We start from the raw sequence: 26,341 nt of genomic DNA on the forward strand, positions 1-26,341 counted from the left end.
ATTTGGGTTTAAAAAAATCCAGGTTTGTCAAACTAAGGTCATGTATGTATTCCTTTCATCCTGCCAAGCTGCCATCCTACCCAAGTTTAACTTCAGAAGTCTCACCTGTAGTTGGAGTTTTCTTTGGGCTGCCAACCAGCTCCCAAATAAAAACAGAGACTTACTATTAATTATGAAGGCTCAGCCTTATCTTAGGCTTGTCCCACTCGCTCTGTTAACTTAATTTAACCTGCTTCTATTCATCTATGTTTTGCCTCAGGGCTTTTACCTTTCTTTCATTCTGTATGTCCTACTTTCCTGATTCTTCCATGTCTGTCTGTCTGTCTGGCCTCTTGAATCTCTCTGGCATCTCTTTTCTTTCTTCCCTGGAGCCTAAATTCCTCCTCCTCCTTTCTCTTCCTGCCCAGAAGTCCCACCTATACCTCCTCCCTCACTATTGCCTGTTCAGCTTTTTATTAGACCAATCAGGTGCCTTAGGCAGGCAAGGTAGTTAAACAAATACAACACATCTTTACATAGTTAAACAAATACAACACATCTTTACATAGTTAAACAAATGCAATACATCTTTACATAGTTAAACAAATATGCCACAAAATAAATATATGCAACACAACTTTACATAGTTAAACAAGTATTTAATAACATTTTCCCCTTTTTGGTCTAAATACAAAGAAAGGTTTTAGTTTTAACATAATAAGACTATATACAATAAGAACAATTACCAAGTAAAAAGTACATTTACAGTATCCAGTCCAACTATATTTGGCAAATTCAGAGAAAATATTCCTTGGTGAGTCCAAAGTTGTGTACCTAATCCACTTTCTATCCTAACCTATATCACTAACTGAAAACCATCCTTTTAGACCTCAAAACATTTTCTTAGATAGACAATTTAACTTTTATGTTTCTCAGCCCCTAAACTTTACATCTCTATGTGAGTTTCTTTTCTGAATCTGGTAACAAGGGAAACTGTAACTATCTCATCTTCAACTCTATCAGAGACCAGAGAAGGAGATAATATTATCTGAGTAAACAGGAAGTACAGAACAAGCAAATTTCAAAACTATAGAAATGACAGAGACACCTGGCTGCCTGGACAGTCACCTGAGGTTTTTCTGCAACATTGGGGCATCCATCTTTGACCTACAGGCCTAGACTCTCTGACAGACTTCTCTGTGAAGCAGGAATTTTGAAGGACTGTCCCACACTGTCTTGGCCAAGTTTGGCGGTCTTTTTCCTTTGTTTCCTGCTTATCCCGTTTGTACAATATACTGTCAGCAGTCGAGACAAGGGCAGCTTCTTGCCCAAATGGTAGCTTTGTCACAATGAAAGCAAACTATGGACGCTCTTCGATGCCCATCATCTTTTTATAAAGTAAATTGGTGCTGCCAGGAGCAGACATGTCTTACTGTCATGAAAAGCCTTAGGTATTTAACATCTTAAATGCCATATTCTGTAAGTCTCTGAAATGTTTGAAGATCATCTATTTATCTATCTAAAATATATCTGTTTGGCCTTGAAAACATACCTAACATGACTACAAGTTTGATTGTTATAGATGACTAACTGCTAACTTGTATTTCTTAATTACTCTAAACAGTTTGTAATAATAGCTTTCAAGGACTAAAACTTTATATTACATTTTTAAATAAGCTGCATAGTCCAATATCTTAAGAGTAGAAACATACATATGGTATAACAAAAATAACCTTAAATTTGTATCAGTATACAAAAATCCATACCAATGTAAAATATTTGAGATGAGTAGTTGTGTTTTTATCCTATATTCCTATATCCCCATTAAATGATGACAAACATCCATAACCAACTGAATGACCAAAAACCACCCACCCCACCTCTTGGGAATGTGGGTGTTGTATTCTCTTGACTGCTTCCTGTTATCTGGGGGTGATGGCATCCCCAGGGGACCCTGAGAAAATTGAGATAATGGTCAAGTCTTAAGAAAACTGGCCATAACATTTGTTGTCCAGTCTCTGTGCAATGGGAAAGTGCAGGTATATCTGAAGTCCTGGCTAGAATAGTCTGTGAGGCTGACCATCTCAGCCAGCAGCCTTGAAGCTGTTCCAGATACAGAACTCTGAGGAAACTGCAACAGAGGCACTGTGAGAAGCTGCATCCCCTGGGCCACTCATTTTCATTGGTGTCTGGTTCCCTTGCTTTGAAAACACAAACTTTCAAAGGTAGCATACATATCTGCATTAACACAAGTATGGGCTGTGTGTTGTACACAAGCCAATAAAAGATGATTTTTTGTTTTCTGTTTGAACAGGTGAAAGACATCTGTCAACTTTGTAAGTTTGTTTTAAAAGTTTTGTATAACCCGAACTCTATCCAGCCATATGAAAGGGTGACATGTAATGATCAGTAATGAGGACTCTGTAGCCAACAAGATTTATGTCTCACCCACTCTCAGAGCTGTTCCCGTATCAAGGGATCAGCATGTGTCACCTGTCTTGTAGTTTTTCTAGGTTTATTTCTTTATGTCTATAGTCAAGATCTTAAGGTGTTCTCCCTCAATCAAATCTGGTCTTTATTGATTTTTGAAGGAATCCACAGGCTTTCATTTCCTGTGGAAACAAAAGCATAACCTCTCCCCCAATGCAATACATTTTCTGACTTCCATTTTAAAGTTAAGACATCCCTCAAGTATCTAGGCTGGTTGAATTCAGCAGTCCCTTTTAGAATCCCATGTCTCTCAGCAGCTGTTGTTTACTCATCAGCATTCAAAAAATTAAGTCAACAAAACACCATACAGAACTCCCTGTGTATTTCCCATCTTTATGTAACTTATTCTTTTTATATTACTTTACTCTTTAAAGACTTATTTTTAAACTATATTTAAATTATTTAAACTCATTTTTCCTATGACTGTCTATATCTATTTTCTTTCTTTCTTTCTTTCTTTCTTTCTTTCTTTCTTTCCTTTTCTTTTTTTTTTTTTTTGGTTTTTCAAGACAGGGTTTCTCTGTGTAGCTTTGGAGTCTGTCCTGGATCTTGCTCTGTGGACCAGGCTGGCCTCAAACTCACAGAGATCCACCTGCCTCTGCCTCCCAAGTGCTGGGATTAAAGGCATGCGCCACCACCGCCACCCGGCCTATACCTTTTTTCTTAAGCATCTATGCACATGTACCCTTTTTAAAGTTTTTCTTCTTCCCAGTCTGGACCTGTTTTACTATGCACCTGTAGTGTTCTCTGACAGTGTGAGCCAAACCTTAAATCATAAGCAGCAGCTAGGCTCTCTGTAATGTGGCTCCACCAATTCCTAGGGTCCGTGAGAACGGAGCCTTAAGCAGGCGAGCCTGGCTGGGAGCTGCATTTAAGCACCTCTGCTCTAGGAAGTTGGCGCCTGCACAGTGGCAGGCATGTTGACTTAGCTCGCTGTTTCTACTTAGTGTGCCAGCTGCTCAAGCTCTCTGCTGCACGGCAGCACCTCTTAAAGGAGCCATATCCAGTTTTTGTATTTTTTCTTCAGCTTTCTCAGGCCCTAGGTGGCAATTTGAGCCCCACATTGGGCGCCATTTGTAGTTGGAATTTTCTTTGGGCTGCCAACCAGCTCCCAAATACAGATTTATTATTAATTGTCAATGCTCGGCCTTAGCTTAGGTTTGTCCCACTAGCTCTTTTAACTTAATTTAACCTGCTTCTATTCATCTATGTTTTTCCTCAGGGCTTTTACGTTTCTTTCATTCTGTATGTCCTACTTTCCTGCTTCCTCCATATCTGTCTTTCTGGCCCCTGGGATCTCTCTGGCATCTTTTTCTTCCCCTGAGTCTAAATTCCTCCTCCTACTTACTCTCCCTGCCCAGAAGTCCTGCCTATACCTCCTCCCTTGCTATTGGCTGTTCAGCTTTTTATTAGACCAATTGGTTGCCTTAAATAGGCAAGGTAAAACAACAACACACCTTTACTTAGTTAAACAAATGCACCACATCTTTACATAGTTAAACAAATATTCTCCAGCACTCACCTGCACATATGTTGCCCTCATGTCACATGAATAATCTACAATGAATGCTGTTTACAAAGTAGTAAGTACTCACTTTAATGTGTATTTCAAAATAGCATGTAGGAAACTGTATTTGAATGAGGAAAGAATTATTGAAAGAAGGTGATTATTCATTGCTGTTTTAAAGCAGTATTCCTAATTCAGTTTAGTACTATGGAATCAAGACTCAAAAAAAGATGTCCTTGACAATGAAAGCAATGGCAATCTGTAATTTAACAGCTACTAGCCTGGTACTCCTCCATTCAGCCTTGTCTTGCAACAGGAATCTTGAAGCAACAAGGAAGATTACAAATTACCTGAGTTAGCTCAATAACACATGAAGGGTCAAGTCTTTCTTGAGTCCTTAATGAAAGGCCAAATTTAATAATATTTCCTGTAATAAAAAGATACTTACGGGGTGGTGATGGTACACACCTTTAATCCCAACACCCAGGAAGCAGAGGCAGGTGAATCTCTGTGAGTTCTAGAACAGCCTGGTCTATAGTGCAAGTTCCAGGATTACACAGAGAAACCCTGTCTCATAAAACCCAAAAACAAACAAAACAAAACAAAAAAAACCAGGAAGAGGAAGAAGGGGAAGAGGAGGAGAAGGGAGAAAGAAGGGAAGAGGGGGAGGGGAAGGAGGGGAAGGGGGAAGGGGGGAAAGGGGAAAGGAAGGAAGAAAGAGAAAAAAAAGGAAAGGCACACACCTTTAATCCAAGCACTCAGGATTCAGAGGTGAATTTCTGTGAGTTTGTGGACATCCTGGTCTACATAGCAAGTTCCAGGCCAGCCAAGGCTACACAGTAAGACTGTCTCATGAAGCAAAACAAAACACAAAAAAGGATTCTATGGGCCAATGAGATGGCTCAGCAAGTGAAGATGTTTGCTATGAAGCCTGATGACCTGAATTTGATCCCTGGGACCCACATGCTGGAAGGAGAGGACCAGCTCCCACAAGGTGTTTTCTGACCTCTTTAGGCACACCCTGCTTATATATGCTATACACATAAATGCTTATATATGTTAACATTAAAGATTACACATATAGATTGGTGTTTTTACGCCTTTGGTGTTTCTGTTTTGGATTCCGAGGCTTTTAGAACCATTGGTTTTCTTTCTCTTATTAATGAAGAATTATGATCTACAGTTCTTTCTGTTCCCTACACTTGGACAGTTGGATCAGTTCTTGTCTGTTACTGAGTACCACAGCAGTAAGGAAATAGATCTTAGACTGTAGTGTTGCCTTTCCTTTTTCCGCAGAGAACATTGCTTGGGTTCTGGAAGAAAACAGCTCAAATGATGTCCCAAATCCAGGAGGCCTGTGCTGGCTTTCATCCGTATGACTTCATAGCTCTCAAGGTATGTCTTCAGGTTCTCTTCTTTAGCTGTATCACACTTCATTAAGTGATAACATTGAAACTTTCTTTGCCTCAGCTTAGTTTTAAACCCATGAAACCTTGGGAAACATTTCCCCCCACTGCTAAGGATCCATACTCTCTAGGTTCCAAAGCCAGCAGTAGGACTGAAATACACAGGAACCTTGCAGGCAGAGGTACTAGTATGATAGAAGAAGAGGGAAGAAGAGAGGACGCAGAAGAGACACACAGCTGGAGGCAGTGGCTCAGGATTAAGAGCTGAGCTCTTAAACCGGGCAGCAGTGGCACACACATTTAATCCCAGCACTTGGGAGGCAGAGCCAGGTGGATCTCTGTGAGTTCAAGGCCAGCCTGGGCTACAGAGCGAGATCCAGGACAGGCACCAAAACTACATGGAGAAACCCTGTCTCAAAAAACCAATCAACCAACCAACAAACATATAAATGCTTCAGTGAATAATGTCAAAATTATATGCCTAATTTCTCCTCAGAATTGAAGAACATCTTTAGTTATGTTTTGAGGATTACAGTACAGGCTGGCAGGGCAGTGTGTTTTCTTTGGACCTATCACAAGTTGCTGGCCTTTCCCCAAGGCTAACCTTTCCACAGGCAGCCAGGATGAAGAGGCTCAGTGTAAATCACACCCACCCACATTCCCACAGCTCTCACTCTATTCAGAACTACTTCTATTTTATATTGTTGTCTAAAGTTTTCACTCTCCCTTTGTTTGTAAAAAGAAATAGATTTTTTAATCTACTGAACATTAAATATCATATCCTTAGCAACTACAGGATACGCCAGGCAATCTCACTGCAGACTACAGTGAAGAAGCAGCAGAAGGCAGCTGTCTCACTGCCAACCTCAATAAGTAAGTAGCTGAAAGCTGCCTCTGCTGCTGGGGAATCCTGCATGCATCTCCTCTCTGGCTCACAGAGTGCTGACTCTATGTCCCTTTTCCAAACACAAGCATTTGCCGTATTTCTCCTGCAGTCAACATGGTAGGCACAGGAGATAACAGTACCACTCAACTGTGGTGACGACTCCAGGCTTCCGTCATGAGGAAGACTATGCACTGTGTTAAGAACTGAGTACTGTTGGGAAGTATAGGTGGATATTTCTTTCCCACCTGCCAGATCCCAATAACCACTCTGACTTATGTTAATTACAACTGCTCGACCATAGCTCAGGCTTATTACTGACTAGCTCTTACAACTTAAGTTAACCCATTTCTATTCATCTGTGTATTGCCATGTGGCTCATGGCTTTAAATGTCCCCCAGCATGTCTCGCTATCTCTGAGTTTTCTGGCCACTCCTCTGACCCTGCTCTTCCTCTTCCTAGCATTCTCCTAGTCTGGCTGAAGAGCTCAATCTCTTCTTGCCCAGCTCATCAGCCAACCATCTTTTTATTAGTCAATGAGTCATACAAATTCACAGTGTAGAAAAAGATTGTTCCACAGCCGGGAAGCCTGGAAGGGACAGCAGGGGCGCAGGCAGGTCCAGGACCAGTAACTGTTAGAAATCGATCTCCAAATAACACAGCCAAGACTAGGAGCTAAGGGCCTTGCTCATGCCCACTTCCCTGTGCTCTGCCCAGGCTTAGCTGCAGTGGCACTCCTGACAGCACCAAACTCTGTCGGGAGTGACAGGTACTATTGAGTGGATGGTGATCCCAACAATAGTATTTCTCTATGGGAAATCCAAACTAAATGTTTGTATGTATAAAATGTATAAATAAGATTTACCATTGTTCTATGTTGACATTTAAAATCATGAATGCAATCAAGAGGCAGAGACAGGCAGATCTCTGTGAGTTGGAGACCAGCATGGTTTATAGAACGAGTTTCAGGTCAAACAGAGCTATGTAGTGAGATTCTGTCTCAAAAATAAAACAAACAAACAAACAAACAACAACAACAAAAAAACAACAAGAAGTCATGACTAAATAGTTTTTCATTGTCACAGGGAAGCTTTATTGAAAATGTCGTGTATCTTCAATAGTATAAAAGCTATTCTTTTGAGTTACCGAGCAGATTTACAAACACTTTCATCCAAGTCATTCTAAAAATATCATATACATATACTATCATCGGAAACGTCATTGCAAATCCTAAATTACTTACTCTGAAAGGGTTTTTTTTTTTTTTTTTTTTTTTTTTTTTTTTTTGTGACAAGGTTTTTCTGTTCCAGTCCTGGCTGTCCTGGAACTCACTCTGTAGATTAGGTTGGCCTTGAACTCACAGAGATCCACCTGCCTCTGATTCCTGAGTGCTGGGATTAAAGACATTTACCACCACTGCCTGGCTAGGTTTTCAGTATTTTTTTAAAAATTGACACTGTATTAGTCTTTGCGTGTCTTTAAAGACACATTAACAGCCTTCAATACTGGCAACTGTGAAGCCATGCCCAGGAATAACAGCTCAGTCTCTCTTCGGTTTCTGTGCCCCATTCATGTGACATGGGTGTACTAACTCAGCATAGCATATTAGATACATATTGGAAATGACCATTGACTAGGGATGTCATAGACTGGCTTGTCTTATTCTCTTTGGCAAATATCACTTTATTATACAAAGTAGAATGTCACATTTTGTGTGGGGTATTTGTCTCCTCTCATTTAGTTCCTACAAGTTAAGTAAAGGCCACCCCAGCCCTTAGTGCATAAAAATGAAACACCACAGCCTGTAGCCAGAGGCTCTGAGATGCACAGGGTGAGGGCCCTTACCCAAAGTGTTTGTACAAGTGTGCCAGTTTTCAGACTTTAAAAAGGAATTTTGGTATATTTGCATAAACATATCTTAGGGATGGGATCCAGGTCTAAACATGAAATTCATTTATGCTTTCTTGAATCTTTTTTTAATTGATTAGGATAATTTTAATTCAAAAAATAAGCTCCGAAGTCTGTGGGCAATACTCTAAAACACAGTAAAAAAAAAAGAGCAAGTAACAGTGGTTTCTTCAGTGAGAGCAAAGACTCCAGAAATTTCTACATAATTCTACCCCATGTCCTCCCCTCTTTTAGAAGACCATACTGAAAGGAAGACATGGATGCAGAGGAAAGGAACTGGTGTGTGTTCTGTGTGTCTTGTGCTTGTGACCTGAGAGGACGTCAGTCTCCTTTAAATAGTGTGTCCAGAAAACAAGCCTCATGATAAACAAGTTTTCTATTTAGCCTATCATCTTGCTGTTCAAAAGGCTGTGGACATTCCGGAGTTCAGATTTCCAAATTAGGAATATTCAACCTTGTATCAGCCCAGTGCCTATGATCCAGATATAGACTCTGAATTACTGTTTACTGAGACGGGGGTGGAAAGAGCGAGCAGGGAGCAGGGCGGTGGTGGCGCACACCTTTAATCCCAGCATAGGCAGGCGGATCTCTGAGTTCGAGGCCAGCCTGGTCTACAGAGTGAGTTCCAGGACAGCCAGAGCTACACAGTGAAACCCTGTCTGGAAAAACCAAAGGGGGGGGAGGGGAGGGGAGAGGAGACAGAAAAAAAAGAAAAAAAATAAGAATAAGGGTTTTTACAGCCTGTGCAGATCTACAGAAATAAGACACACTCTGTTACAGACTTGATCTACCAGACAAGTGTATTATGTACCTCTTGAATTAAAATTTTGATTATATGAAACTGGGGGCTATGAACCTCAAATGTATTTTAACCAAAATCTGTTTTTACTTTAGAGTAGCTTTGTCAGAAGAGGAAGAGAGATTTGAGAGAGAACCAGGTAAGACGGTAGATGCACCAAACTGAAATGGCCACGTTTTAATGGAGAATGGTCTGTCACACTCTTTTAAAAGATGGTTTTAAAAGACTAGTTTAAACTGCATTTGAAATGTTGTCACTTTGTAACTCTACCCTGTCCACTTCTCAGGCCAACTGATTGCTTTAAGCCACGTATAATTGGGACTTTTATTAAAAAGTACATTCAGTCACCAGTCCCGGACTTAATGGAAGAATTTAATCCATTTACATTTTTAAATCATGGCTAGGTGTGATCTTGCTACACGTCCCAATCCCCCCCACCCCCTTTGGAGACGGTTTCTCTGTGTGACCCTGACTGGCCTGGGACTCTGCCCAAGTGCTGGCATTAAAGGTGTGCACTGGCATGACGTCCCTTGCTGCTGCCTCCACTTTGACACGGGCTTCCTCGTTTCTCCTCATCTTACAGTTTCCCTGTGGCTGATTTTCCTTCAGTGTGCCTTGAGTCCTTTCTATATTTCTGGTGTGTCAACTCCAGTCTTCTGCTTTGCGGATTACCTTAAGACTTACCAATAAAGTCTTTTGTTTGTAAGATGCAATACTGTAACAGTAACAACTGAACACTGTCACAGAGACTGAAATGTGAAAACACCAGCTTCTAAAAACGGAAGCTGGAGAGCACTTACTGCTCTTGCAGAGGACCTGGGTTTGGTTTCCAGCACCCACATGGCAGCTCTCAACGCGGTGTAGCTCCCACTCCAGGATGCCATCCACTGTCACTGGCCTGTAATCAGGCACCACAGTATTCCCTCTTACTGTGCGTATCATCGGAGGCGCCAGCCCCAGGCTCTTATGCAGTAAGTTGACATCTACTTTCCTTGTGGACAGCCGCCTTCCGTATTATGATGGCTGTCATTTGGGGAGAAATGGGGTAGGTAGTCCTGAAGTGACCAACATTGAAATACCAGGTCACAGTTGGGTCCTACAGCCTAAGACCAAAATGGACTCTCTGCTGCTGGTGAGTCCAAAACTACTGCGAATAACTTGTTAATGCTAGTAAGTCTAATCAACATGAGCCCAGGGTCTCCCTGACACTAGGGCAGGCGCTGAGGCTTGTCCTCAGCACTGGCCTAGGGACAGGGATCATTAGGACTGCCCCAGTGTTGGGTGATACCAGCCAGCAATCACATTTCAAACAGTCTTGCCTCATGTCTACCAAATTTGGGAACGTTGGTAGTAGTCACTTGGCCCAAATGATACTAAGCTAGGTTCTGCCACAGACCAGTGCAAGTTTGTGCCTGTTCACCAAGCACGGGTGTAGTGCTCACAGTGATGCAGTCCCCGGAGTGGGGTCTTCATCTGATGCCACTGCAGATCGGGTGGCTCTATCTTGAGAGCTGACCTAAGGATAGAGTCCTCAGGTCTTCCTACTGCTGGGTTTCACCCAGGGGGCCCTATAGTGAGCTCTAAGGTGAAGTCCTGTGATTACTTCCCTGCTCTGAGCCACAGTGTTTATGTCTGGATGGGAAGGGCTGATGGATAGTTACTTGACAGTCTGGCTAAAGGCTAGAACAATGGTTCTTAATCTGTGGAATGCAACCCCTTTGGGACTTGAATCACACTTTCACAGGGGTTGTCTAAGACCATTGGAAAGCATGAGTATTTACATTATGATTCGTAACAGTAGCAAAATTACAGTTAGGAAGTAGCAACAAAATATTTTATGTTTGGGGGTTACCACAACATGAAGAACTGTATTAAAGGGTCGCAACCTGAGGAAGGTTGAGAACCACGGGGCTAGAGCATCAGTTGGTGGTGCTAGTGGCAGGGACTATGGGGCCATCTGTCTGTCACTGGGTTTCACCTAGTGAACCTAGTACCAGATTTCAAGCTAAGGCTTGCACTTAATTTATTCCCTTCTCCGAAAGGACAGGTTATCTGCTCCCCCCTCTTCCTGTGAGCTTCTTGGAGTTGGGGAGGGTTGAAGCAAGAAATGCTTCCTGTCGTCTTCAATCTATTCTTACTGTTGCTACCATGCTACAACCAGGCACTACCGTTGTGTCCTGGCTAGCTCTTGGAAAGATAGTGAGTGCAAGCCAAGCTCCAAGCTGGCATCTGTGGAAGAGCCCATTCCCCATCCCATCTGCTCGGCCTCTGGGGCTTAACCACCAGCTTGTGCTCCTCTCCTTCTCTTACGCATCTTATCATGGATTCCTTTAGTTCGCTGAGTAGCTAAGTGACTGGAAGTTTGAGTACTAATGTGACCTTTAGTCAGTGTCGCACATAACTTCTAGTTTTTTGCCTTCTTGCTAGTACATGCCCCATGAGCATTTGCTGAAAACTGGATTTTGTAAACGTGTTTTAGTAACTCGGGGTGTTAGTCTCCCACTTATTATTTGCTTGTTTTTTAGTAAGATGAGGAATGATTTTAATGGGGTCTGTTCTTCATCTTCCCCTCTCCTCACCTCAGGGTCAGATGCCTGAGGTGGCAACTTTGTCCGTTTTGAAATCTTCCCCTGACCACACTTGGCTAGTCAGCTCCACTCATTTCCAGCTGGTCACTCTACTGACTTCAGGAATGTTACAGTACAAATTGTTTCACACACCAAGTGTTCTGACCCCAGCCAGCTTCCCTCCTGGTTCTTTCAGGCAAAGCAGCTGGCCATGGTTTAGCCTATATGTCCAGCAAGATTATCTTTTTCCTGGGTCTCTTAGCATAGCTCCACTATCTCTGAGAATATTCTTGGGCTTGAATTCTCTGCAGTTGTTTGAGCATGGAGTTTCTTTGGGAAGGTTTAGGAGTCCTCTCTTCTCTGTTGGATGGTGAGCTGGAGCATGGGCAGTAGTGGTGTGCTTCTGAGTGGCTTCTGAAGCCGAGTGCTTGTGAGGAGGGGTAGCTAGACCTTAGGTGCTCTTGGCCTGAAAGCACCCTTTCCTCTGCAGGGCCAAGGACCATGTCAGTGGTGAGGGACAGGAGCTCAGCTCTACCGTCACCTCCAGCTCCATGAAGAGACACCCCTAAATGTTTTAGGGACCCCAACTCAGGGAAACCCAAGGTTTATGGCTTCAGAAAAGAATTCCAGAGCTAGCTAGTATGAAGCAGAATTGGAGTCTTATTAAAAATATTAGGAGAGACAGCTCAGAGGTTAAGAGGTCCTGAGTTCATTCAATTCCCAGGACCCATATAGCAGCTCACAACATCTGTAACTGTAGTTTCATGAATCTAATGCTCCCTTCTAGTATACAGATGTACATGCAGACAAAAGCACTCATACACACTAATAAGTAAATCTTTAAATATTAATAGTGGAGCTGAAGAGATGGCTCAGTGCTTAAGAGCATTGGCTGCTCTTCCAGAGGACCCAGGTTTGATTCCCAACACCCACTTGGTAGCTCACAACCATCTATAACTCCAGTTCCAGGGGATCTGACAATTCTTTTGACCTCCATGGACACCAAGCATGCTCACTGGTACATGTACATACATGCAGGCAAAACACTCATACACATAAAATAATAATTAAAAACTGAGACAGGGGTTGGGCAGATGGCTCAGTCAATATAATTACACAAGGAGCAGGACCTGAGTTTGGATCTTCAACACCCATGCGAAAAGTCAGGCTGGGAATCGGAATGGCTCAGCCGGTGACGGCACCCTGCCGTCAAACATGATGCCCGGAGTTCATTGCCCAGGAACCACAAGGTGGAGGAAGGGAACCCCTGGGAAAAGACCACAGACTGAATCCAATTGTAATTAAAAGATCTATTCATTAGCTGCTAGCAGGATGAACAATCTCTGAGCCGAATTTGAGATTGCCATCAAGCAGTATGGGAAAGGATTTTTAAAGGGGAAAATCATAGGAAGACCTTCCATATCTATGCAAGCAAATAAAAACTGTTCTGGCTGCCAAGTTAAGTGATTAAGGCAACTCAAGTCTTTGGAGTATCTACGTAAGCAAGTTACAGATGCAAGAAAAGCAGCCATATCCTAACAAGTAGATAATCATAGCTGTACATTTTTGTGTGGGGTCATTGAGTCAGGGTTACTGGGCACTGGAGTCAGTGACAAAGGGTTGGTGGGTACCAAGATGGAGGTCTAGCATAAAATCGTGCTTCTTTAGCCATAACAGAACCTACTCCTTGAAAGCGACCTAAGATCTTCACACACATGTGACCATACACACACATACACTGATAAATAAATACACTCAGTTAAAAATTCTGGCCAGGTGAGGGTGGCACACATGCCTTTAACCCCACCCTGGGAGGCAGAGGCAGGTGATTTCTGAGTTGTAGTTTATGAAAAGTCATATTTTACAAAGATTTTAAGCATGCATGCAATAGTGAGATGCTCAGGGAAAAAAAACAAGACAGACCCAAGCATGGGCTTCTCAAGGGAGAGTTGCAATTAACTGCCTTAGCATTAGCTCGATGAAGTTACATGTCAAAAAGTTAAGAAACCTTTCTCAGCCAGGTGGTGGTGGCATATGTCTTTAATCCCAGCACTTGGGATTTAAAAAAAAAGACAAAGGAAAGAAAAGAAACTCTGACAAGTGAGAGTATATGGAGCCTACGCCGATGCCCTGACAGAATTAGACTTTGTAAGGCAAAACCTGCAGCCCATAGGGTCACACAGGCTTTCTGCTGAGACGCTTAGGAAGCCACAGGGCGTCAGCTGAGATGGAGAAAGAACTTACGGGAAAGTTCCTTGTGCTGACCTCTGCTTCTTGCTGGCGAGGGCCTTCAACCAAAGTCCAGTGAGCAGCTCTGCTCCGCTCCTCTCACGTCTCCTTAATCCTGTCCTCCTCCCCGCCACTCAGTGTCTGTCCGATGAGGTCTGCGGGGTGATCGGAGCCTCAGCTCTTGACTGTAGTTATGGAATTTAGCCTCAGGTAAAAGGGCAGATCGTGAAATGGTGGTGGGGGAGCCCCTCAAGTGAGACTGGGTATTCCAGGCTAGAATGGTTATGGTGGGTGAGGGCTGTTCCCAGTACAAATACCACAGGTTCTCCAGTTCTTCCTGAATTCTGGAGCTTTTAAGTACATGATTTTGGGGTTATTTCGTATCCTGAATAGTCCTGGGACTTTTACTAGTTATACTGGAGTGAAGGCCCTGTGAAGGGCACCACAACCTCTCCTTCATTCTTGGTATTTATCACATGGATTATGAAACATTACCATAGTGTCTCAGGAAGTTTTTTTCTTTCCGCTAAAATTGTTTCACTGTAGGTTTTAAAACTTATCAGTAAAAGAACTTGTTTTCTAGCTTTAACATTGTTTTACTACACTGTGATCAAAGCACGCTGTTTATCGCCTCTAGGTCATGAGCATGCTGCGTCTATGTGCACGAGTCAGTTCCCGTGGGTTTCCAGCACTCATCGGTGTCAGAGCATCACCTCACTCCCTGTGTGTTCCTTACTACTCCACAGGCTTGTGTCCGTCTGTGTTCTTAGCTTACGTGTTCATGGGCATTCACAACTGTCTTGACCATTTTGATCTCAATCCTGTCTTGTTAGAAATAACTGAAGACTTCTAATCAATATAGTTGTTTTAAAATCATGTTAAAGCCATAAAGGAAAACTGAATCAGTTCTCCTATGTCCTGCTCTCACTTCCTCAAAGGGAAGTAAACCCTTGCTTTTCGTTCTCACCAGCAGCTGCAAGACCTCTGCCGAGAGACTGGCTGGAAGGAGACGATCTTGAAAAGGAATTCTCATTTCTGAACAGCTTCCTAAGCCCCACCTCTTCCAGTGCTGGTGAATTTACACACGAGTGCCAGACGGCCTGCAGGAGCCCCAGCGCTGGCCTCGCCTCCCAGGAGCCTCCAGTGGGATCCGGGCCTCTCTCCTACGCCTCCCAGTTCCTTCCCTCACAGCTCTTTGACCTTGGCCTTCATGCTGGAGCGTTCAACAGTAAGTGTTGATGAGACATTTGGACATGGGCTTTGTGTCTGCTAAGCCACACTACTGTGGTTATTGAAGCTAGAATCAAGGGAAATAGGTTTTAACTTCACCACTACTAGGTAAAATCTGCAGTCGTACCAGTCAGCAGGAAAAATATCAAATCTAAATCACACTACAGCTGTCAGCAAGTCTGAAACAAGGGCTGTCTCCTCGCATCCTCCACCAAACCCATGTGTTCCACACTGACGGCCCAGTGTCCGGTTTACAGCACTGATCTAAACCACTCCTGGGCCAGGGGATGCCACCACCACCCCAAGCAAAATTTGGTGTGTTTTTTCCTGCAGGGTTCAGAATTAAGGGGGGGGGGGGAGGAAGAGGAAGGGGCAGCAGGAGTGGCGGACACTGGAGAGAGCTGGGGGTGTGGGGCAGAGGGCTGTCCTAGAGAAGGGGTCACCAGCAACCCCTTGGTGGTCCTGTATCAGGGCTGCACCTTGGGAGTAATTTTGCTCCTCGTCTGTGCTGGTGTCAAACTGAGCCTGTCCACTCTCCACTCCACTCGGAACTCACTTGGTTGTCTGTGCTGCTGCAAGAGAGTCCAACAGGTCTCCGGCCTCTCAGCTCCTCCTCCACACGCCTCTAGTCACTTCCCAGACTCGTGTCAGCATGCCGCTTCCATTTTTATAAAAGCACAGCAGCATGAGCTGTAGGATAAAAACCCGTCTGCATCTGCTCTCTTACCTCCAGACTCACTTCAAAGTACCATTGTCCACCACCGAGTTAAGTACTTCCAGATCCCCAGGGCACCATCTTCGGATTTTTGAGACCGCACTTCTCTGGGTAGCCCTGCTCTCCTGGAACTTGCTCTGTAGACAGGCGGGCCTCCGCCTCAGGAGTGCTGGGATTAAAGGGGTGCGGCAGCACCGGCCACTATTGCTTCTTTAGCTCCCGTTCAGCCCTCACGTGAGTTCAGACAGGAGTCTGAGCTGTGGACTTCTAATCCAATCCTTGAACTTTCTGAGGCACATGGAAGTGGGGCCCATATTTTCTGGGACTCCAGTGGTTGTTTCCTGTTTCCACAGCTGTAGCGGTAGTGCAGCCTCCCTTATAGCCCCGGATCTCATCTCTCAAACTCCCATGACCCCCTGCAGCAGTCACGTTTTGTGCTTTACAGTAAATCCGTGCTCTTCATACTTATCGAAAGGCAAACCAAAGGCATGTGTGAAGTGATTAATCATTAGAGATTTGTTGACTATCCTAAAAGTAAGAATAGGCATGATTAGCCCACCACGCCTAGCACAGTAAACCAGCGATCCTTAATAACAACTAAGGAAAGGAAGGAAAATCAGTAATCCAACAAACCAGGAAAAAAAGTGTACATGTTTGCAAACCTCTCTCAATGTCCATAAACACTCTTCACTCCCCATCAAAAGGCAGAGACTAAGGAGATGGCGCTCGTCAGGTGCTTACCTCTGGCAGACAGGAGGATCCAGCTTTTGACTCCTGTTTCTCTGTCTTTCCTCCCCCCAAAGGCTGGGTCTCCCAAGAGGGATCAGAACACTCAGATAACCTGCCAGTGCCTTCACAGAGTCCAAAGAAATTAAAATGTAAGTCACTTCTTTTCACTGTATTAATACTCAGTGAGATTCAGGAGAATTTAGAAAAGGACCACTTTGCCTCATAGTGTGAACGAAAAAACCAGGCATCATCTGTGGTAGCTGTGTGCTCCATCACTGGGCAAACCCAGCTCAGAAGATGCCTTGGACTGCATGATGGCCGTAGACAGGAATGATCCAGGCACCTAGGATACAACCTCCGATCTGTGGGATTGCAGGTGTGTACGGATCTCACGGCTTCAGATACTCTGTACCCCTGGAATGACAGGCTTTGGGTTTCGGTGACAGGGCACTTCATTTAGCAAGACGGACCTCAGAGGTCACTCATCCTACAGCATGTGCCACAGCATTTGCTGCATAAGGATAGACAGTGACCTCCCTAACACAGGATAGCACATTGGTTCACACTGCTCTAAACAGACTTCTCTTCCCATTCATAATCTATTATAGATCTGAATCCATATTTTTCTGTGGGTTATAATTATCACTATACTTAATCATTTTGTGCTCAAATTTCTCAAGTGTTTGCCTATGGAAGGTCTTTTGGGCAGACGTCCAAGTTCTTATTATACCAATACTTCAAAAATTTTCAATAAATCAGCATTATGAGAAACTAAAAAATAAAGTATCCCATGTATTTTTTGATTAGGTTTTTCAGATGTTGTTATATTTGGCAACCATAATTCCTGCAAGCCACACCTCGCTCTGTATTCTGTGTGTTCTGAACTGAAGTCATTTAAATGGCAGACAGCGATTTCGCTGTGTAGCCAGGCTGGCCTTGAACTCTTGGATTTTCCAGTCTCAACCTTCCGAGAATTAGGATTACAGGTGAAGGCCACCACATCTCAATCATTAGTAATTTTTACATAATGTTTATTATTGTGGTTGTTGTTGAATTGTAATTTTCCTCCTTTCTCCCCCATCTCTCTCTCTGGTGCTGGCGTAGAACTAGGTAGGGCCTTTCCATGCTGGACCACCCGTCAGCTGCACCCTCAGCCGGGACTGAGGTCTCCTTTTTCCTCTCCTGTACACCTGCTAGTTAGCACCTTACTGTGTCCTGGCTCAGGGTTGAAGAGTTTTAGTCCATGGTCAGTTGGTCACTGCTTCTGCACAGGCGACAGGGCCATGCTGAAGGAGGCCTGTTTACCTCCCGGGAGCCAAGGCCGCAGTCCCAGTGGCCAGCAGTGACGTCAGTTCCCTCCCATGTGGTGCCCTGTTACTGAGCTACACCCTGGTCCTCAGCCCACAGCTCCTAAAGGATCTACTACCTCCCAGTGTGGGATGACTGAGGACCAAGCATTACATGCAGCAGGTAGTCACGGCTCATAGTACACAGAAAGCAAAGATATTGCCGGGCACAGTGGTGCACGCCTGTAACCCAGCCCTCGGGAGGCGAAGGCAGGTGGATCTTTGTGAGTTCAAGACCAGCCTGGTCCACATAGTGAGTCTCAGTCCCAAACAAAACCAACAACAAAAAAACCAAGCAGAGGTCCTGAGAAAGGCCCTGTACCCAGGCTGCTTTGCTTTGTGGGGGAAGGAACAGCAGGAAAAAGGTAGCTCTCAGCTCTGGGCATAAAGTAATAATGGAAAATCTGATAACTTAGAAATTAACTCATGTGGGGCAGTGGTGGCACATACCTTTAATCCTAGCATTCAGAAGGCAGGTCTCTGAGTTCAGCCTGGTCTACAGAGTGAGTTCCAGGACAGCCAGGACTGTTAAACAGAGAAACCCTGTCTTTAAAAACAGGGGGGTGGGGTGGGAATTTAACTCATTAAGTGTGCCACTTCACTAATCATTGAATGCAAAGTGAAGCTGAAATTCAGGACCCAGAGCTAGCTCAGAAGTAGAGTGCCTATCTAGCATGTGCAGGTGTGGGTTCAGTCCAACACCATTAAAACAGTGCAACACTGATGGGAAATCCAGATGAGACAGCACTTCCTTTAATCCCCAGATGCCAATACTCAAAGACGCCAGCAGGAAGAGCCAGGCCAGCACAGGCTACAGCTGGTCAGAGGCCACCCCAAGCTATGCAGCAAGACTGTGTTACAGAGACAAAACAGCAACAAGCCAGCCCCAACAAAACATTAAAAACCCTAAGAATGCAACACTGTGGCTAGAATAAGAAGACAATCCCCATGTTCACAAGGATGCGGCAACAAAGAGAGCCTTAGAGAAGTACAGATTAAAGAAGCACAAATTAAATGTAATACTATTAGGAAAAATGGTTTTGCAGTTTCTGATTTACCTGGACATACATATATTTATCATTAAGCAATTCCATCCCTAACTAGACAGACAAATTCATTTAGATATTAACCAAAATAGATGCATAAGATTCACCACAATACCGCTGCTCAGTTTCCCAGGGGTGGGATGAGGAGTGACCAGAACGATGTCATTTTACCAGAATGGGAGGGTGAGGCAGGAGGACTGCCATGAGTTCGAAACCACCTCTCTCTCTCTCTCAAAAAAAAAAAAAAAGTTTATTTTTTTCTTTGTTGTTTTGTTTTTTGAGACAGGGTTTCTCTGTGCAGTCCTGGCTGTCCTGGAACTCACTTGGTAGCCCAGGCTGGCTTTGAACTCATAGAGATCCACCTGCGTCTGCCTCCTGAGTGCTGGGATTAAAGGTGTGCGCCACCACCGCCCGAGTTCTGTTTCTTTTTCTAATCACAGATAACGAAATTCATTTCCCGCCTTATACTTTTTACACACTCATCAAGAAGGTGTTGGGCACGACCGTGATCAGCAGCCATCTCTATGCTTGCTCTCCCATGTCCTATGTAAGTGGTTCTGTCTGACTGTGAAGCAGAGTGGAACACCCAGGACTCAGAGCAGTCCTTGCATGTGTATAGCTGACATGACCTCAGTTCCCAGAACTGGAGCTGGACCCAAACACAGCGAAGCCACAGGCTCTGCCCTGACACACGGGGCCTCAGACACAGCAGAGGGTTCCTTGACTCTGTTCTGAGTTGGACATTTATCTCTCTGTGATTGTGACCCAGTGCATATCCAGTTCCTGGATTGTCCCCCAGGCCCCTGTCATGGTTTCTAGACTCCTTGTCCTTCAGGGATGTCCTAGCTGGTTTTATGTCAACTTGGCATGAGCCAAAGTCATCAGAGAGAAGGGAGACTCAACTGGGAAAAAGTCTCCATAAGATCAGGCTGCAGGCAAGCCTGGAGGGCATTTTTCTTAATTGGTGATTGATGAGGGAGGGCCCAGCCCACTGTGGATGGGTCCACTTCTGGACTGGTGGTCCTGGGTTCTATAAGAAAGCAGGCTGAGCAAGCCATGAGGAACAAGCCAGTAAGCAGCTCCCTTCATGGCCTCTGCATCAGCTCCTGCCTCCAGGTTCCTGCCGTGCTTGTGTTCCTGTCCTGACTTCTTTCCTCCCCAGATTGCTTTTCCTCATGGCGTTTCATCCCAGCAACAGTAACCCAAAGACAAGGGACTAGTAGCCTTTGAAATGACCCACTGTTATCGCCATGTATGATCTACTAGTCCTAGCTCTCATGTATCAACATGTATCCTTGAATACATTACAGGAAAATTTGCAGGCTACTGACATACAAAACTTTCCATTCTAGGAGGTATTGAAATGAGAGGGATTGAAACATTAATAATAAGGTGGGTTGAGGGGCTGGAGAGATGGCTCAGTGGTTAAGAGCACTGGCTGCTCTTCCAGAGGAGCCAGGTTCAATTCTCAGCAACCACATGGCAGCTCCCTACTGTCTAACTCCAAGTCCAGGTGTGCAGGTGCTCAAATATACAATAAAACAATTCATTCTTTAAAAGCAGGCTACTGCTTTGTGAAGAGTGATAACACATTTAAAAAATAAATAAATAAAAAATAAAACCCTGGCCGGCAGAGGTGGTGCACACTTTTTTTTTTTGCCGTAATAAAACCCTTTAATTTATATTCTAATTATTAAAGAACATTTTAAAGTCAACTTAATCTTTGAGCACAGATGCTTTTACCAATTGATTGAAAGGACACTTTTTTTTTTTGGATGAAAATTCAAGCATGTCCCAGTTTCTTTTTTTTCCATTTTCTTTTATATTAAGAAATTTTCTACTCACCCTACATACCACCCACACCCCAGCCCTCCCTCCCAAGCCACCCCCCATCTCCACATCCCCCAAATCAAGGTCTCCCATGGGGAGTCAGCAGAGCCCGGCACAATGAGCCGAGGCAGGTCCAAGCCCCTCCCCGCTGCACTAAGGCTGTGCAAGATACCACACCACAGGCACTGGGCTCCCAAAAGCCTGCCCATGGGTGGTGCACACCTTTAATCCCAGCACTTGGGAGGCAGAGGCAGGCGGATCTCTGTGAGTTCGAGGCCAGCCTGGTCTACAGAGCAGGTTCCAGGACAGCCAGGGCAGTTTAGGGTTTCTATTGCTGTGAGAAGAGACACCATGACCATTACAACTCTTATAAAAACAAACAAAAGACATTTGAGGTGGCTCTACAGTTCATTATCACCGTTATACATCATGCAATATCATCACGGTGGGGAGCGCATGGCATGCAGGCAGACATGGTACTGGAAGAATGGCTGACCATCCAACATCTTGCAGGCAACAGGAAGTCAACTGACACACTGGGCGGTATCCTGAGCATAATCCGCCCCCACAGTGACACACTTCCTCCAACAAGGCCACACCTACTCCAACAAAGCCACACCTCCTACCAAATTCCACTCCCTGGCCCCCATAAGCTGTGACATAAACATAATGCAAGCCGGGCGGTGGTGGCGCACGCCTTTAATCCCAGCACTCGGGAGGCAGAGCCAGGTGGATCTCTGTGAGTTCGAGGCCAGCCTGGACTACCAAGTGAGTTCCAGGAAAGGCACAAAGCTACACAGAGAAACCCTGTCTCGAAAAACCAAAAAAAAAACAGAAACAAAAAAAAAAACATAATGCAAAATGCATTTAGTCTAACTTCATTCAGAACTCCCCATAGTCAGTAACAGTCCCAAAGTTCAAAGTCTCTCCTGAGACTCATGCAATCTCTTAACTGCAATCTCCTATAAAATAAAAATAAAAAAAGCAGATCACATACTTCCAATATATAACGGCACAGGATACATTACCATTCCAAAATTTTGGAAGGGAGCACAGTGAGAAAATACTGGACCAAAGCAAGACCAAAACCCCCCTGGGCAAACTCCAAACTATGCATCTCCATGTCTGATGTGGAAATGCTCCAACTGTGTTCAGTGCTGTTGACTGCAACACACTTCTCTCTTGGGCTGGTTCCTCAGCAGGTTTCCCATAACTCTGGCATCATCTCCAACATCTTGGGGTCTCCAAGGTAATCCAGGCTTCAACTTCACAGCTTCATGCAATGGCCTCTCTACTTAGGCCTCCATTCAGGGACACCCTTGACACATGCCTGGCCTCAGCAAACTTAGTTTCATAACTCTTTCCTTCTATCCTTAACTCTAAAGTCAGAACCATGTGGCCAAAGTTGCCAAGTTCTCCTGCCTGCTGGGGCTGGAACATGGCCCCCTTGTTCAATTACATCTTTACCAGCTTTCTGTCTTTCCTGCCTAAGTTTGGCTGTCCTGAAACTTGCTCTGTAGACCAGGCTGGCCTCAAACTCAGATCTGCCAGCCTCTGACTCCCGAGTGCTGGGATTGTATAGCTATGCACAACCACACCAGGTTCTGAGCTTTTTAGTTTCTTTCTACAAGTTGGAAACTTACCTGGGTGGGATCTTGCCCCGAGGTCACCACTCCCTTTATCGCTTTTCTTTACTTATCTTCTTGCACACAGAATTTAGCTCTATCGCATTTTCTCCTCAAATTTCATTTTTGTGCCGGGTGGTGGTGGCGTACGTCTTTAATCCAGCCTCGGGAGGCAGAGGCAGGCGGATCTCTGTGAGTTCGAGGTCAGCCTGGTCTATAGCGCGAGATCCAGGAAAGGCGCAAAGCTACACAGAGAAACCCTGTCTCGAAAAACCAAAAACAAAACAAAAACAAAAAAAATTCATTTTGTAATTTACCCTGCTCAGCTTGCTCCTTTTCATTACAAATCTTCATTAGAGTTACCGCTAAATAAAACACATGACAGAGTCCACACTAGGCTGTTTTGAGCTTTCCTCTGCCAGCAGAACTAATCCAAAACTCTTCACTTTAGTCTCAGGCAGACTCTTTGGACAAGGGCAAAAAGCAGCCACTTCCTCCACCAAAATATCACAAGAATGATCTCTAGGTAACATACTAAAATTCTTCTCTGAAACCTCTTGAGGTAGCTCCTACTAGTATGGCCCATTAAGCAGCACTTAAAGCATTCCACTGCTTTCTTAACCCAAACTCCCAAAGTCCATATTAACTCCAAACAAAATCATGTCAGGCCTATCACAGCAATACCCTAGTCCCTGGTACCAACTTCTTAGTTTGGGTTTGCTTATTGCTATGAAGAGACACCATGACCACAGCAACTCTTATAAAGAAAATACTGAATTGGGGTGGCTCACTTACAGTTTCAGGGGTTCAGCCCATTACCATCATGACAAGGAACAGGGTTGCATGCAGGCATACGTGGTGCTGGAGGAGTAGCTGAGAGTCGTAGATCTTGCTGGCAACAGGGAGTCAACTAAAACGCTGGGCGGTATCCTGAGCATAGGAAACCTCAAAGTCCACCCCCGCAGAGTGACACACTCCCTCCAACAAATCCACATCTCCCAATAGTGTCACTCCCTATGAGATTATGGGGGCCAATGACATTCAAACTACCACACAAACAAACAAAAACCACTAGGGTCTGAGACACAGTGTCTTATCAAAATGTTTTACATTTTTTTAAAATTACCTTTAGAGAGAGGGAGAAAATGTGTGTTTCTCTCCATGATCCCTGGGTATCAAACCTGGCACTTACCTGCTGAGCCATCTCCCCAGCCCTTGCTAGCAAATATTTTGACAAGCATTGGGCATGATGGTACATACCTGTAATCCAAAATTTAGGAGCCTGAGGCAGAGGATCACAAATCTGAAGCCAGCCTGAGCTACACAGCAAGACTCTGCCTCAAAAGAGACAGAATAAAAATTAAAGAGACAACTTCCTGATGTATAAATGATAAGGTTAGGAGGGATTTTCCCCCTTTATGTCTAATATTTTTGAAGTAAATAAAAGTAATACTTATTTATAAAAAGTATTACAAAAGTAATATTTACTTATTTTGGTTTTTCGAGACAGGGTTTCTCTGTGTAGCTTTGCGTCTTTCCTGGAACTCACTTGGTAGCCCAGGCTGGCCTTGAACTCACAGAAATCCACCTGGCTCTGCCTCCTGAGTGCTGGGATTAAAGGCGTGCACCACCACCACCACCCGGCTTATTTTGGTTTTTTAAAACAGGGTTTCTTTGTGTACCCCTGGCTGTCTTGGAACACGCTCTGTAGACCAGGCTGGCCTTGAACCTCCCGGGATTTAAAGGCGTGTGTCACCACCTCATGGCTTTATTTTTTATTTCGTGTGCATAGGTGTTTTGCCTCCATGTAGTCTGTGTGAGGGTATCAGATAACCTGGAACTGGAGTTACAGATAGCTGTGAGCTGCCATGTGGGTCCTGGGAATTGAACCTGGGTCCTCTGGAAGAACAGCCAGTGCTCTTAACCACTGAGCCATCTCTCCAGCCCCAACAAAGAGGTTTTAAGCAGAGTTTAATGTTTTTTGTGGGGGAGGAACAGAAGTTACTTTAACTTTAAACCTTATCTGAGAGCCTTCTATAAATCATCTGAAATTCCTAAGATGATCCTCGTCACCATCCCCAAGAGACACCAAACAGAAGTTACTTGCATTTGTATTTTAAAATTATCCTTAAGGGGATATAGTGAATCATTGTCAGCCAACGTTATTTTTATTAAGCATCTGCTTTAAAAATCACAAAAGTAGTACAAAAATATTATTTCCAAAAGCTGAATCTCTTTAATGTCTTTTTTTTTCTTTTTACTAGCCCCCAACAATGGTAACCAAGACATGTCAGCCTGGTTCAATCTATTTGCAGACTTGGATCCTCTGTCCAACCCAGATGCCATTGGACACTCAGACGATGAGCTTCTCAACGCCTGACTGGGGTCACATGTCACAGGTTCAGGGGTCTCAAGGCATCAACTGTGCAACGCTTGCCTTTGTGGAGGAGTCACACTGTGATCACACCCAGAAGTGTGTGTGCAAGACAGATCACCTGCCTGCCAGCCTCAGTCAGAGGGCTTGGCGTCTGAGCAGCTATGTACTTATTATGCTGAATGTGCAAGCTGTTGATAGTATGTGGAAATTTCTAGAAACTCCCCAGTCTGCAATACTGAGAAACCAAACTTACGTCTAATCACAGGAGCATGGCGTATTTCTTTGGGTAGTGTTTTATATTTAAGTTACTTTGCTATGAGTGGGCCAAGAATAGGAATAAAGCGGCTATAGTTTGGGGTTAGTTTTTGATACTAGCAGGTGTTTTCTGTTTGGGGAATAGCAGTAGAATAGAAAGCTCTCTCCCTGATTACAATGTAGAACAAGACTAGAGAACTCAGGCCGCTTTGCTGAAATCAGAGAAAGTTGTGCTTGCTTTTCTGTATTTGGAAGTTAAATGCAATGTTATTTTCATTCATACACAATCATGGGGACCCCTGAAAAAAAATCACTGAATTTTCATGGGGAAAACAGCAGGATGGAACTCCTCTTCTGTAGAAATGGAGACAACAGGACTGGACAGGCTGTTTCACAAACTGCTGCAGTATGTGGTGACACATTCTTCCCCACAAACGACAGTGAGGGAGAGTGCTACCTACCTGGGCAGTCTTCCCGAAACCTCCAGAAGTTTCTCCAACACCTCATCTTTATATTCTTATCTCATTTCTTCACATGGTTTAACCCCGAAGGCTTTCTGACAGACATGGAAAATTCCACAGGAAGTAAGGGGCGGCCCATGTTCTTCCTTTCCGTCTAACCCGAGGTGGCATTTGATCTCTAAGCAAAAGCTACTGGCAGAAGCTGAGACTCTAAGCTCTGGAGGGAAGGAAGGTTTAGTGGCGGCCGGGGAAGCCCGTGAAAGCACAACTGAGAGGTGTGTCCCTCACTCAGCTCCCTGCCCACCCTTTAACGTGGGGAGTTTGTCAACAGCCTTGAGGAACGGTAACTTCCATCTCAGTTCTGTGCTCTTTCTTTGCAAGGGTACTCTTCCCAATGAGTGACTCCACAGTTATCTGTCATCCTCACAGGTGTCAGAAGCAGCCTATTATCTGGTATAACCATACTGCAGTGAGCAGGAAATCAATGCCCTCTCCAGACAAAATCTGAACCCTCAACTATGAAAATGAAGGGTCAATACCTTCCATTTTCCCAGCTCAAAGTTACCACAATCAACACACATGCGATCATCACTACTCAGTTTTTGGTTATCTTTCAATACAGTGTTATGGTTTATTTCCTCGTTAGCCAGGAAGCCACATCAACTGCCTTACTAAGTTTTGTTATAACTGCAAGTCAAACAATTCCATTCGGTAACTCATTAAATCAAAGTTATTTATACTACTTTCTCATGATTAAGTAATTTGAGGCTCAATCATTAATAATTTGGTGGTTGAAAAAGAAATTTCATAGGGCTAGAGAGATGGTTCAGCACTGGTTGCTCTTCCAGAGGATCCGGGTTCAATTCCCAGCACCCACATGGCAGCTCAGGATTGTCTATAACTCCAGTTCCAGGGGACCTGACACCTAAACAAAACATCAATGCACATGAAATAAAAAT

General features: G+C 44.2%; 1 protein-coding gene across 3 annotated transcripts in view; it reads left to right on the forward strand.

The window, feature by feature from the left end:
* The window catches only part of Ica1l (islet cell autoantigen 1 like), a 48,390-nt gene extending 23,465 nt beyond the window's left edge, over window positions 1-24,925 (forward strand). The window contains exons 8-13 of one of the 3 annotated variants that reach the window (XM_059277982.1): window positions 5,273-5,371; window positions 6,170-6,255; window positions 9,068-9,111; window positions 14,739-14,996; window positions 16,517-16,591; window positions 24,554-24,925. In XM_059277982.1, coding sequence (XP_059133965.1) covers window positions 5,273-5,371; window positions 6,170-6,255; window positions 9,068-9,111; window positions 14,739-14,996; window positions 16,517-16,591; window positions 24,554-24,669 — 678 coding nt within the window. In that variant the 3' untranslated portion in view covers window positions 24,670-24,925. The remainder of the gene's footprint in view (window positions 1-5,272; window positions 5,372-6,169; window positions 6,256-9,067; window positions 9,112-14,738; window positions 14,997-16,516; window positions 16,592-24,553) is intronic. The other 2 variants (XM_059277983.1, XM_059277984.1) reach the window with 2 other exon arrangements.
* The last annotated feature ends 1,416 nt before the right edge of the window (window positions 24,926-26,341 follow it).

The sequence above is a fragment of the Peromyscus eremicus genome, chromosome 13, assembly GCF_949786415.1.
Source record: "Peromyscus eremicus chromosome 13, PerEre_H2_v1, whole genome shotgun sequence".
In the NCBI taxonomy this organism is placed as follows: domain Eukaryota; kingdom Metazoa; phylum Chordata; class Mammalia; order Rodentia; family Cricetidae; genus Peromyscus; species Peromyscus eremicus.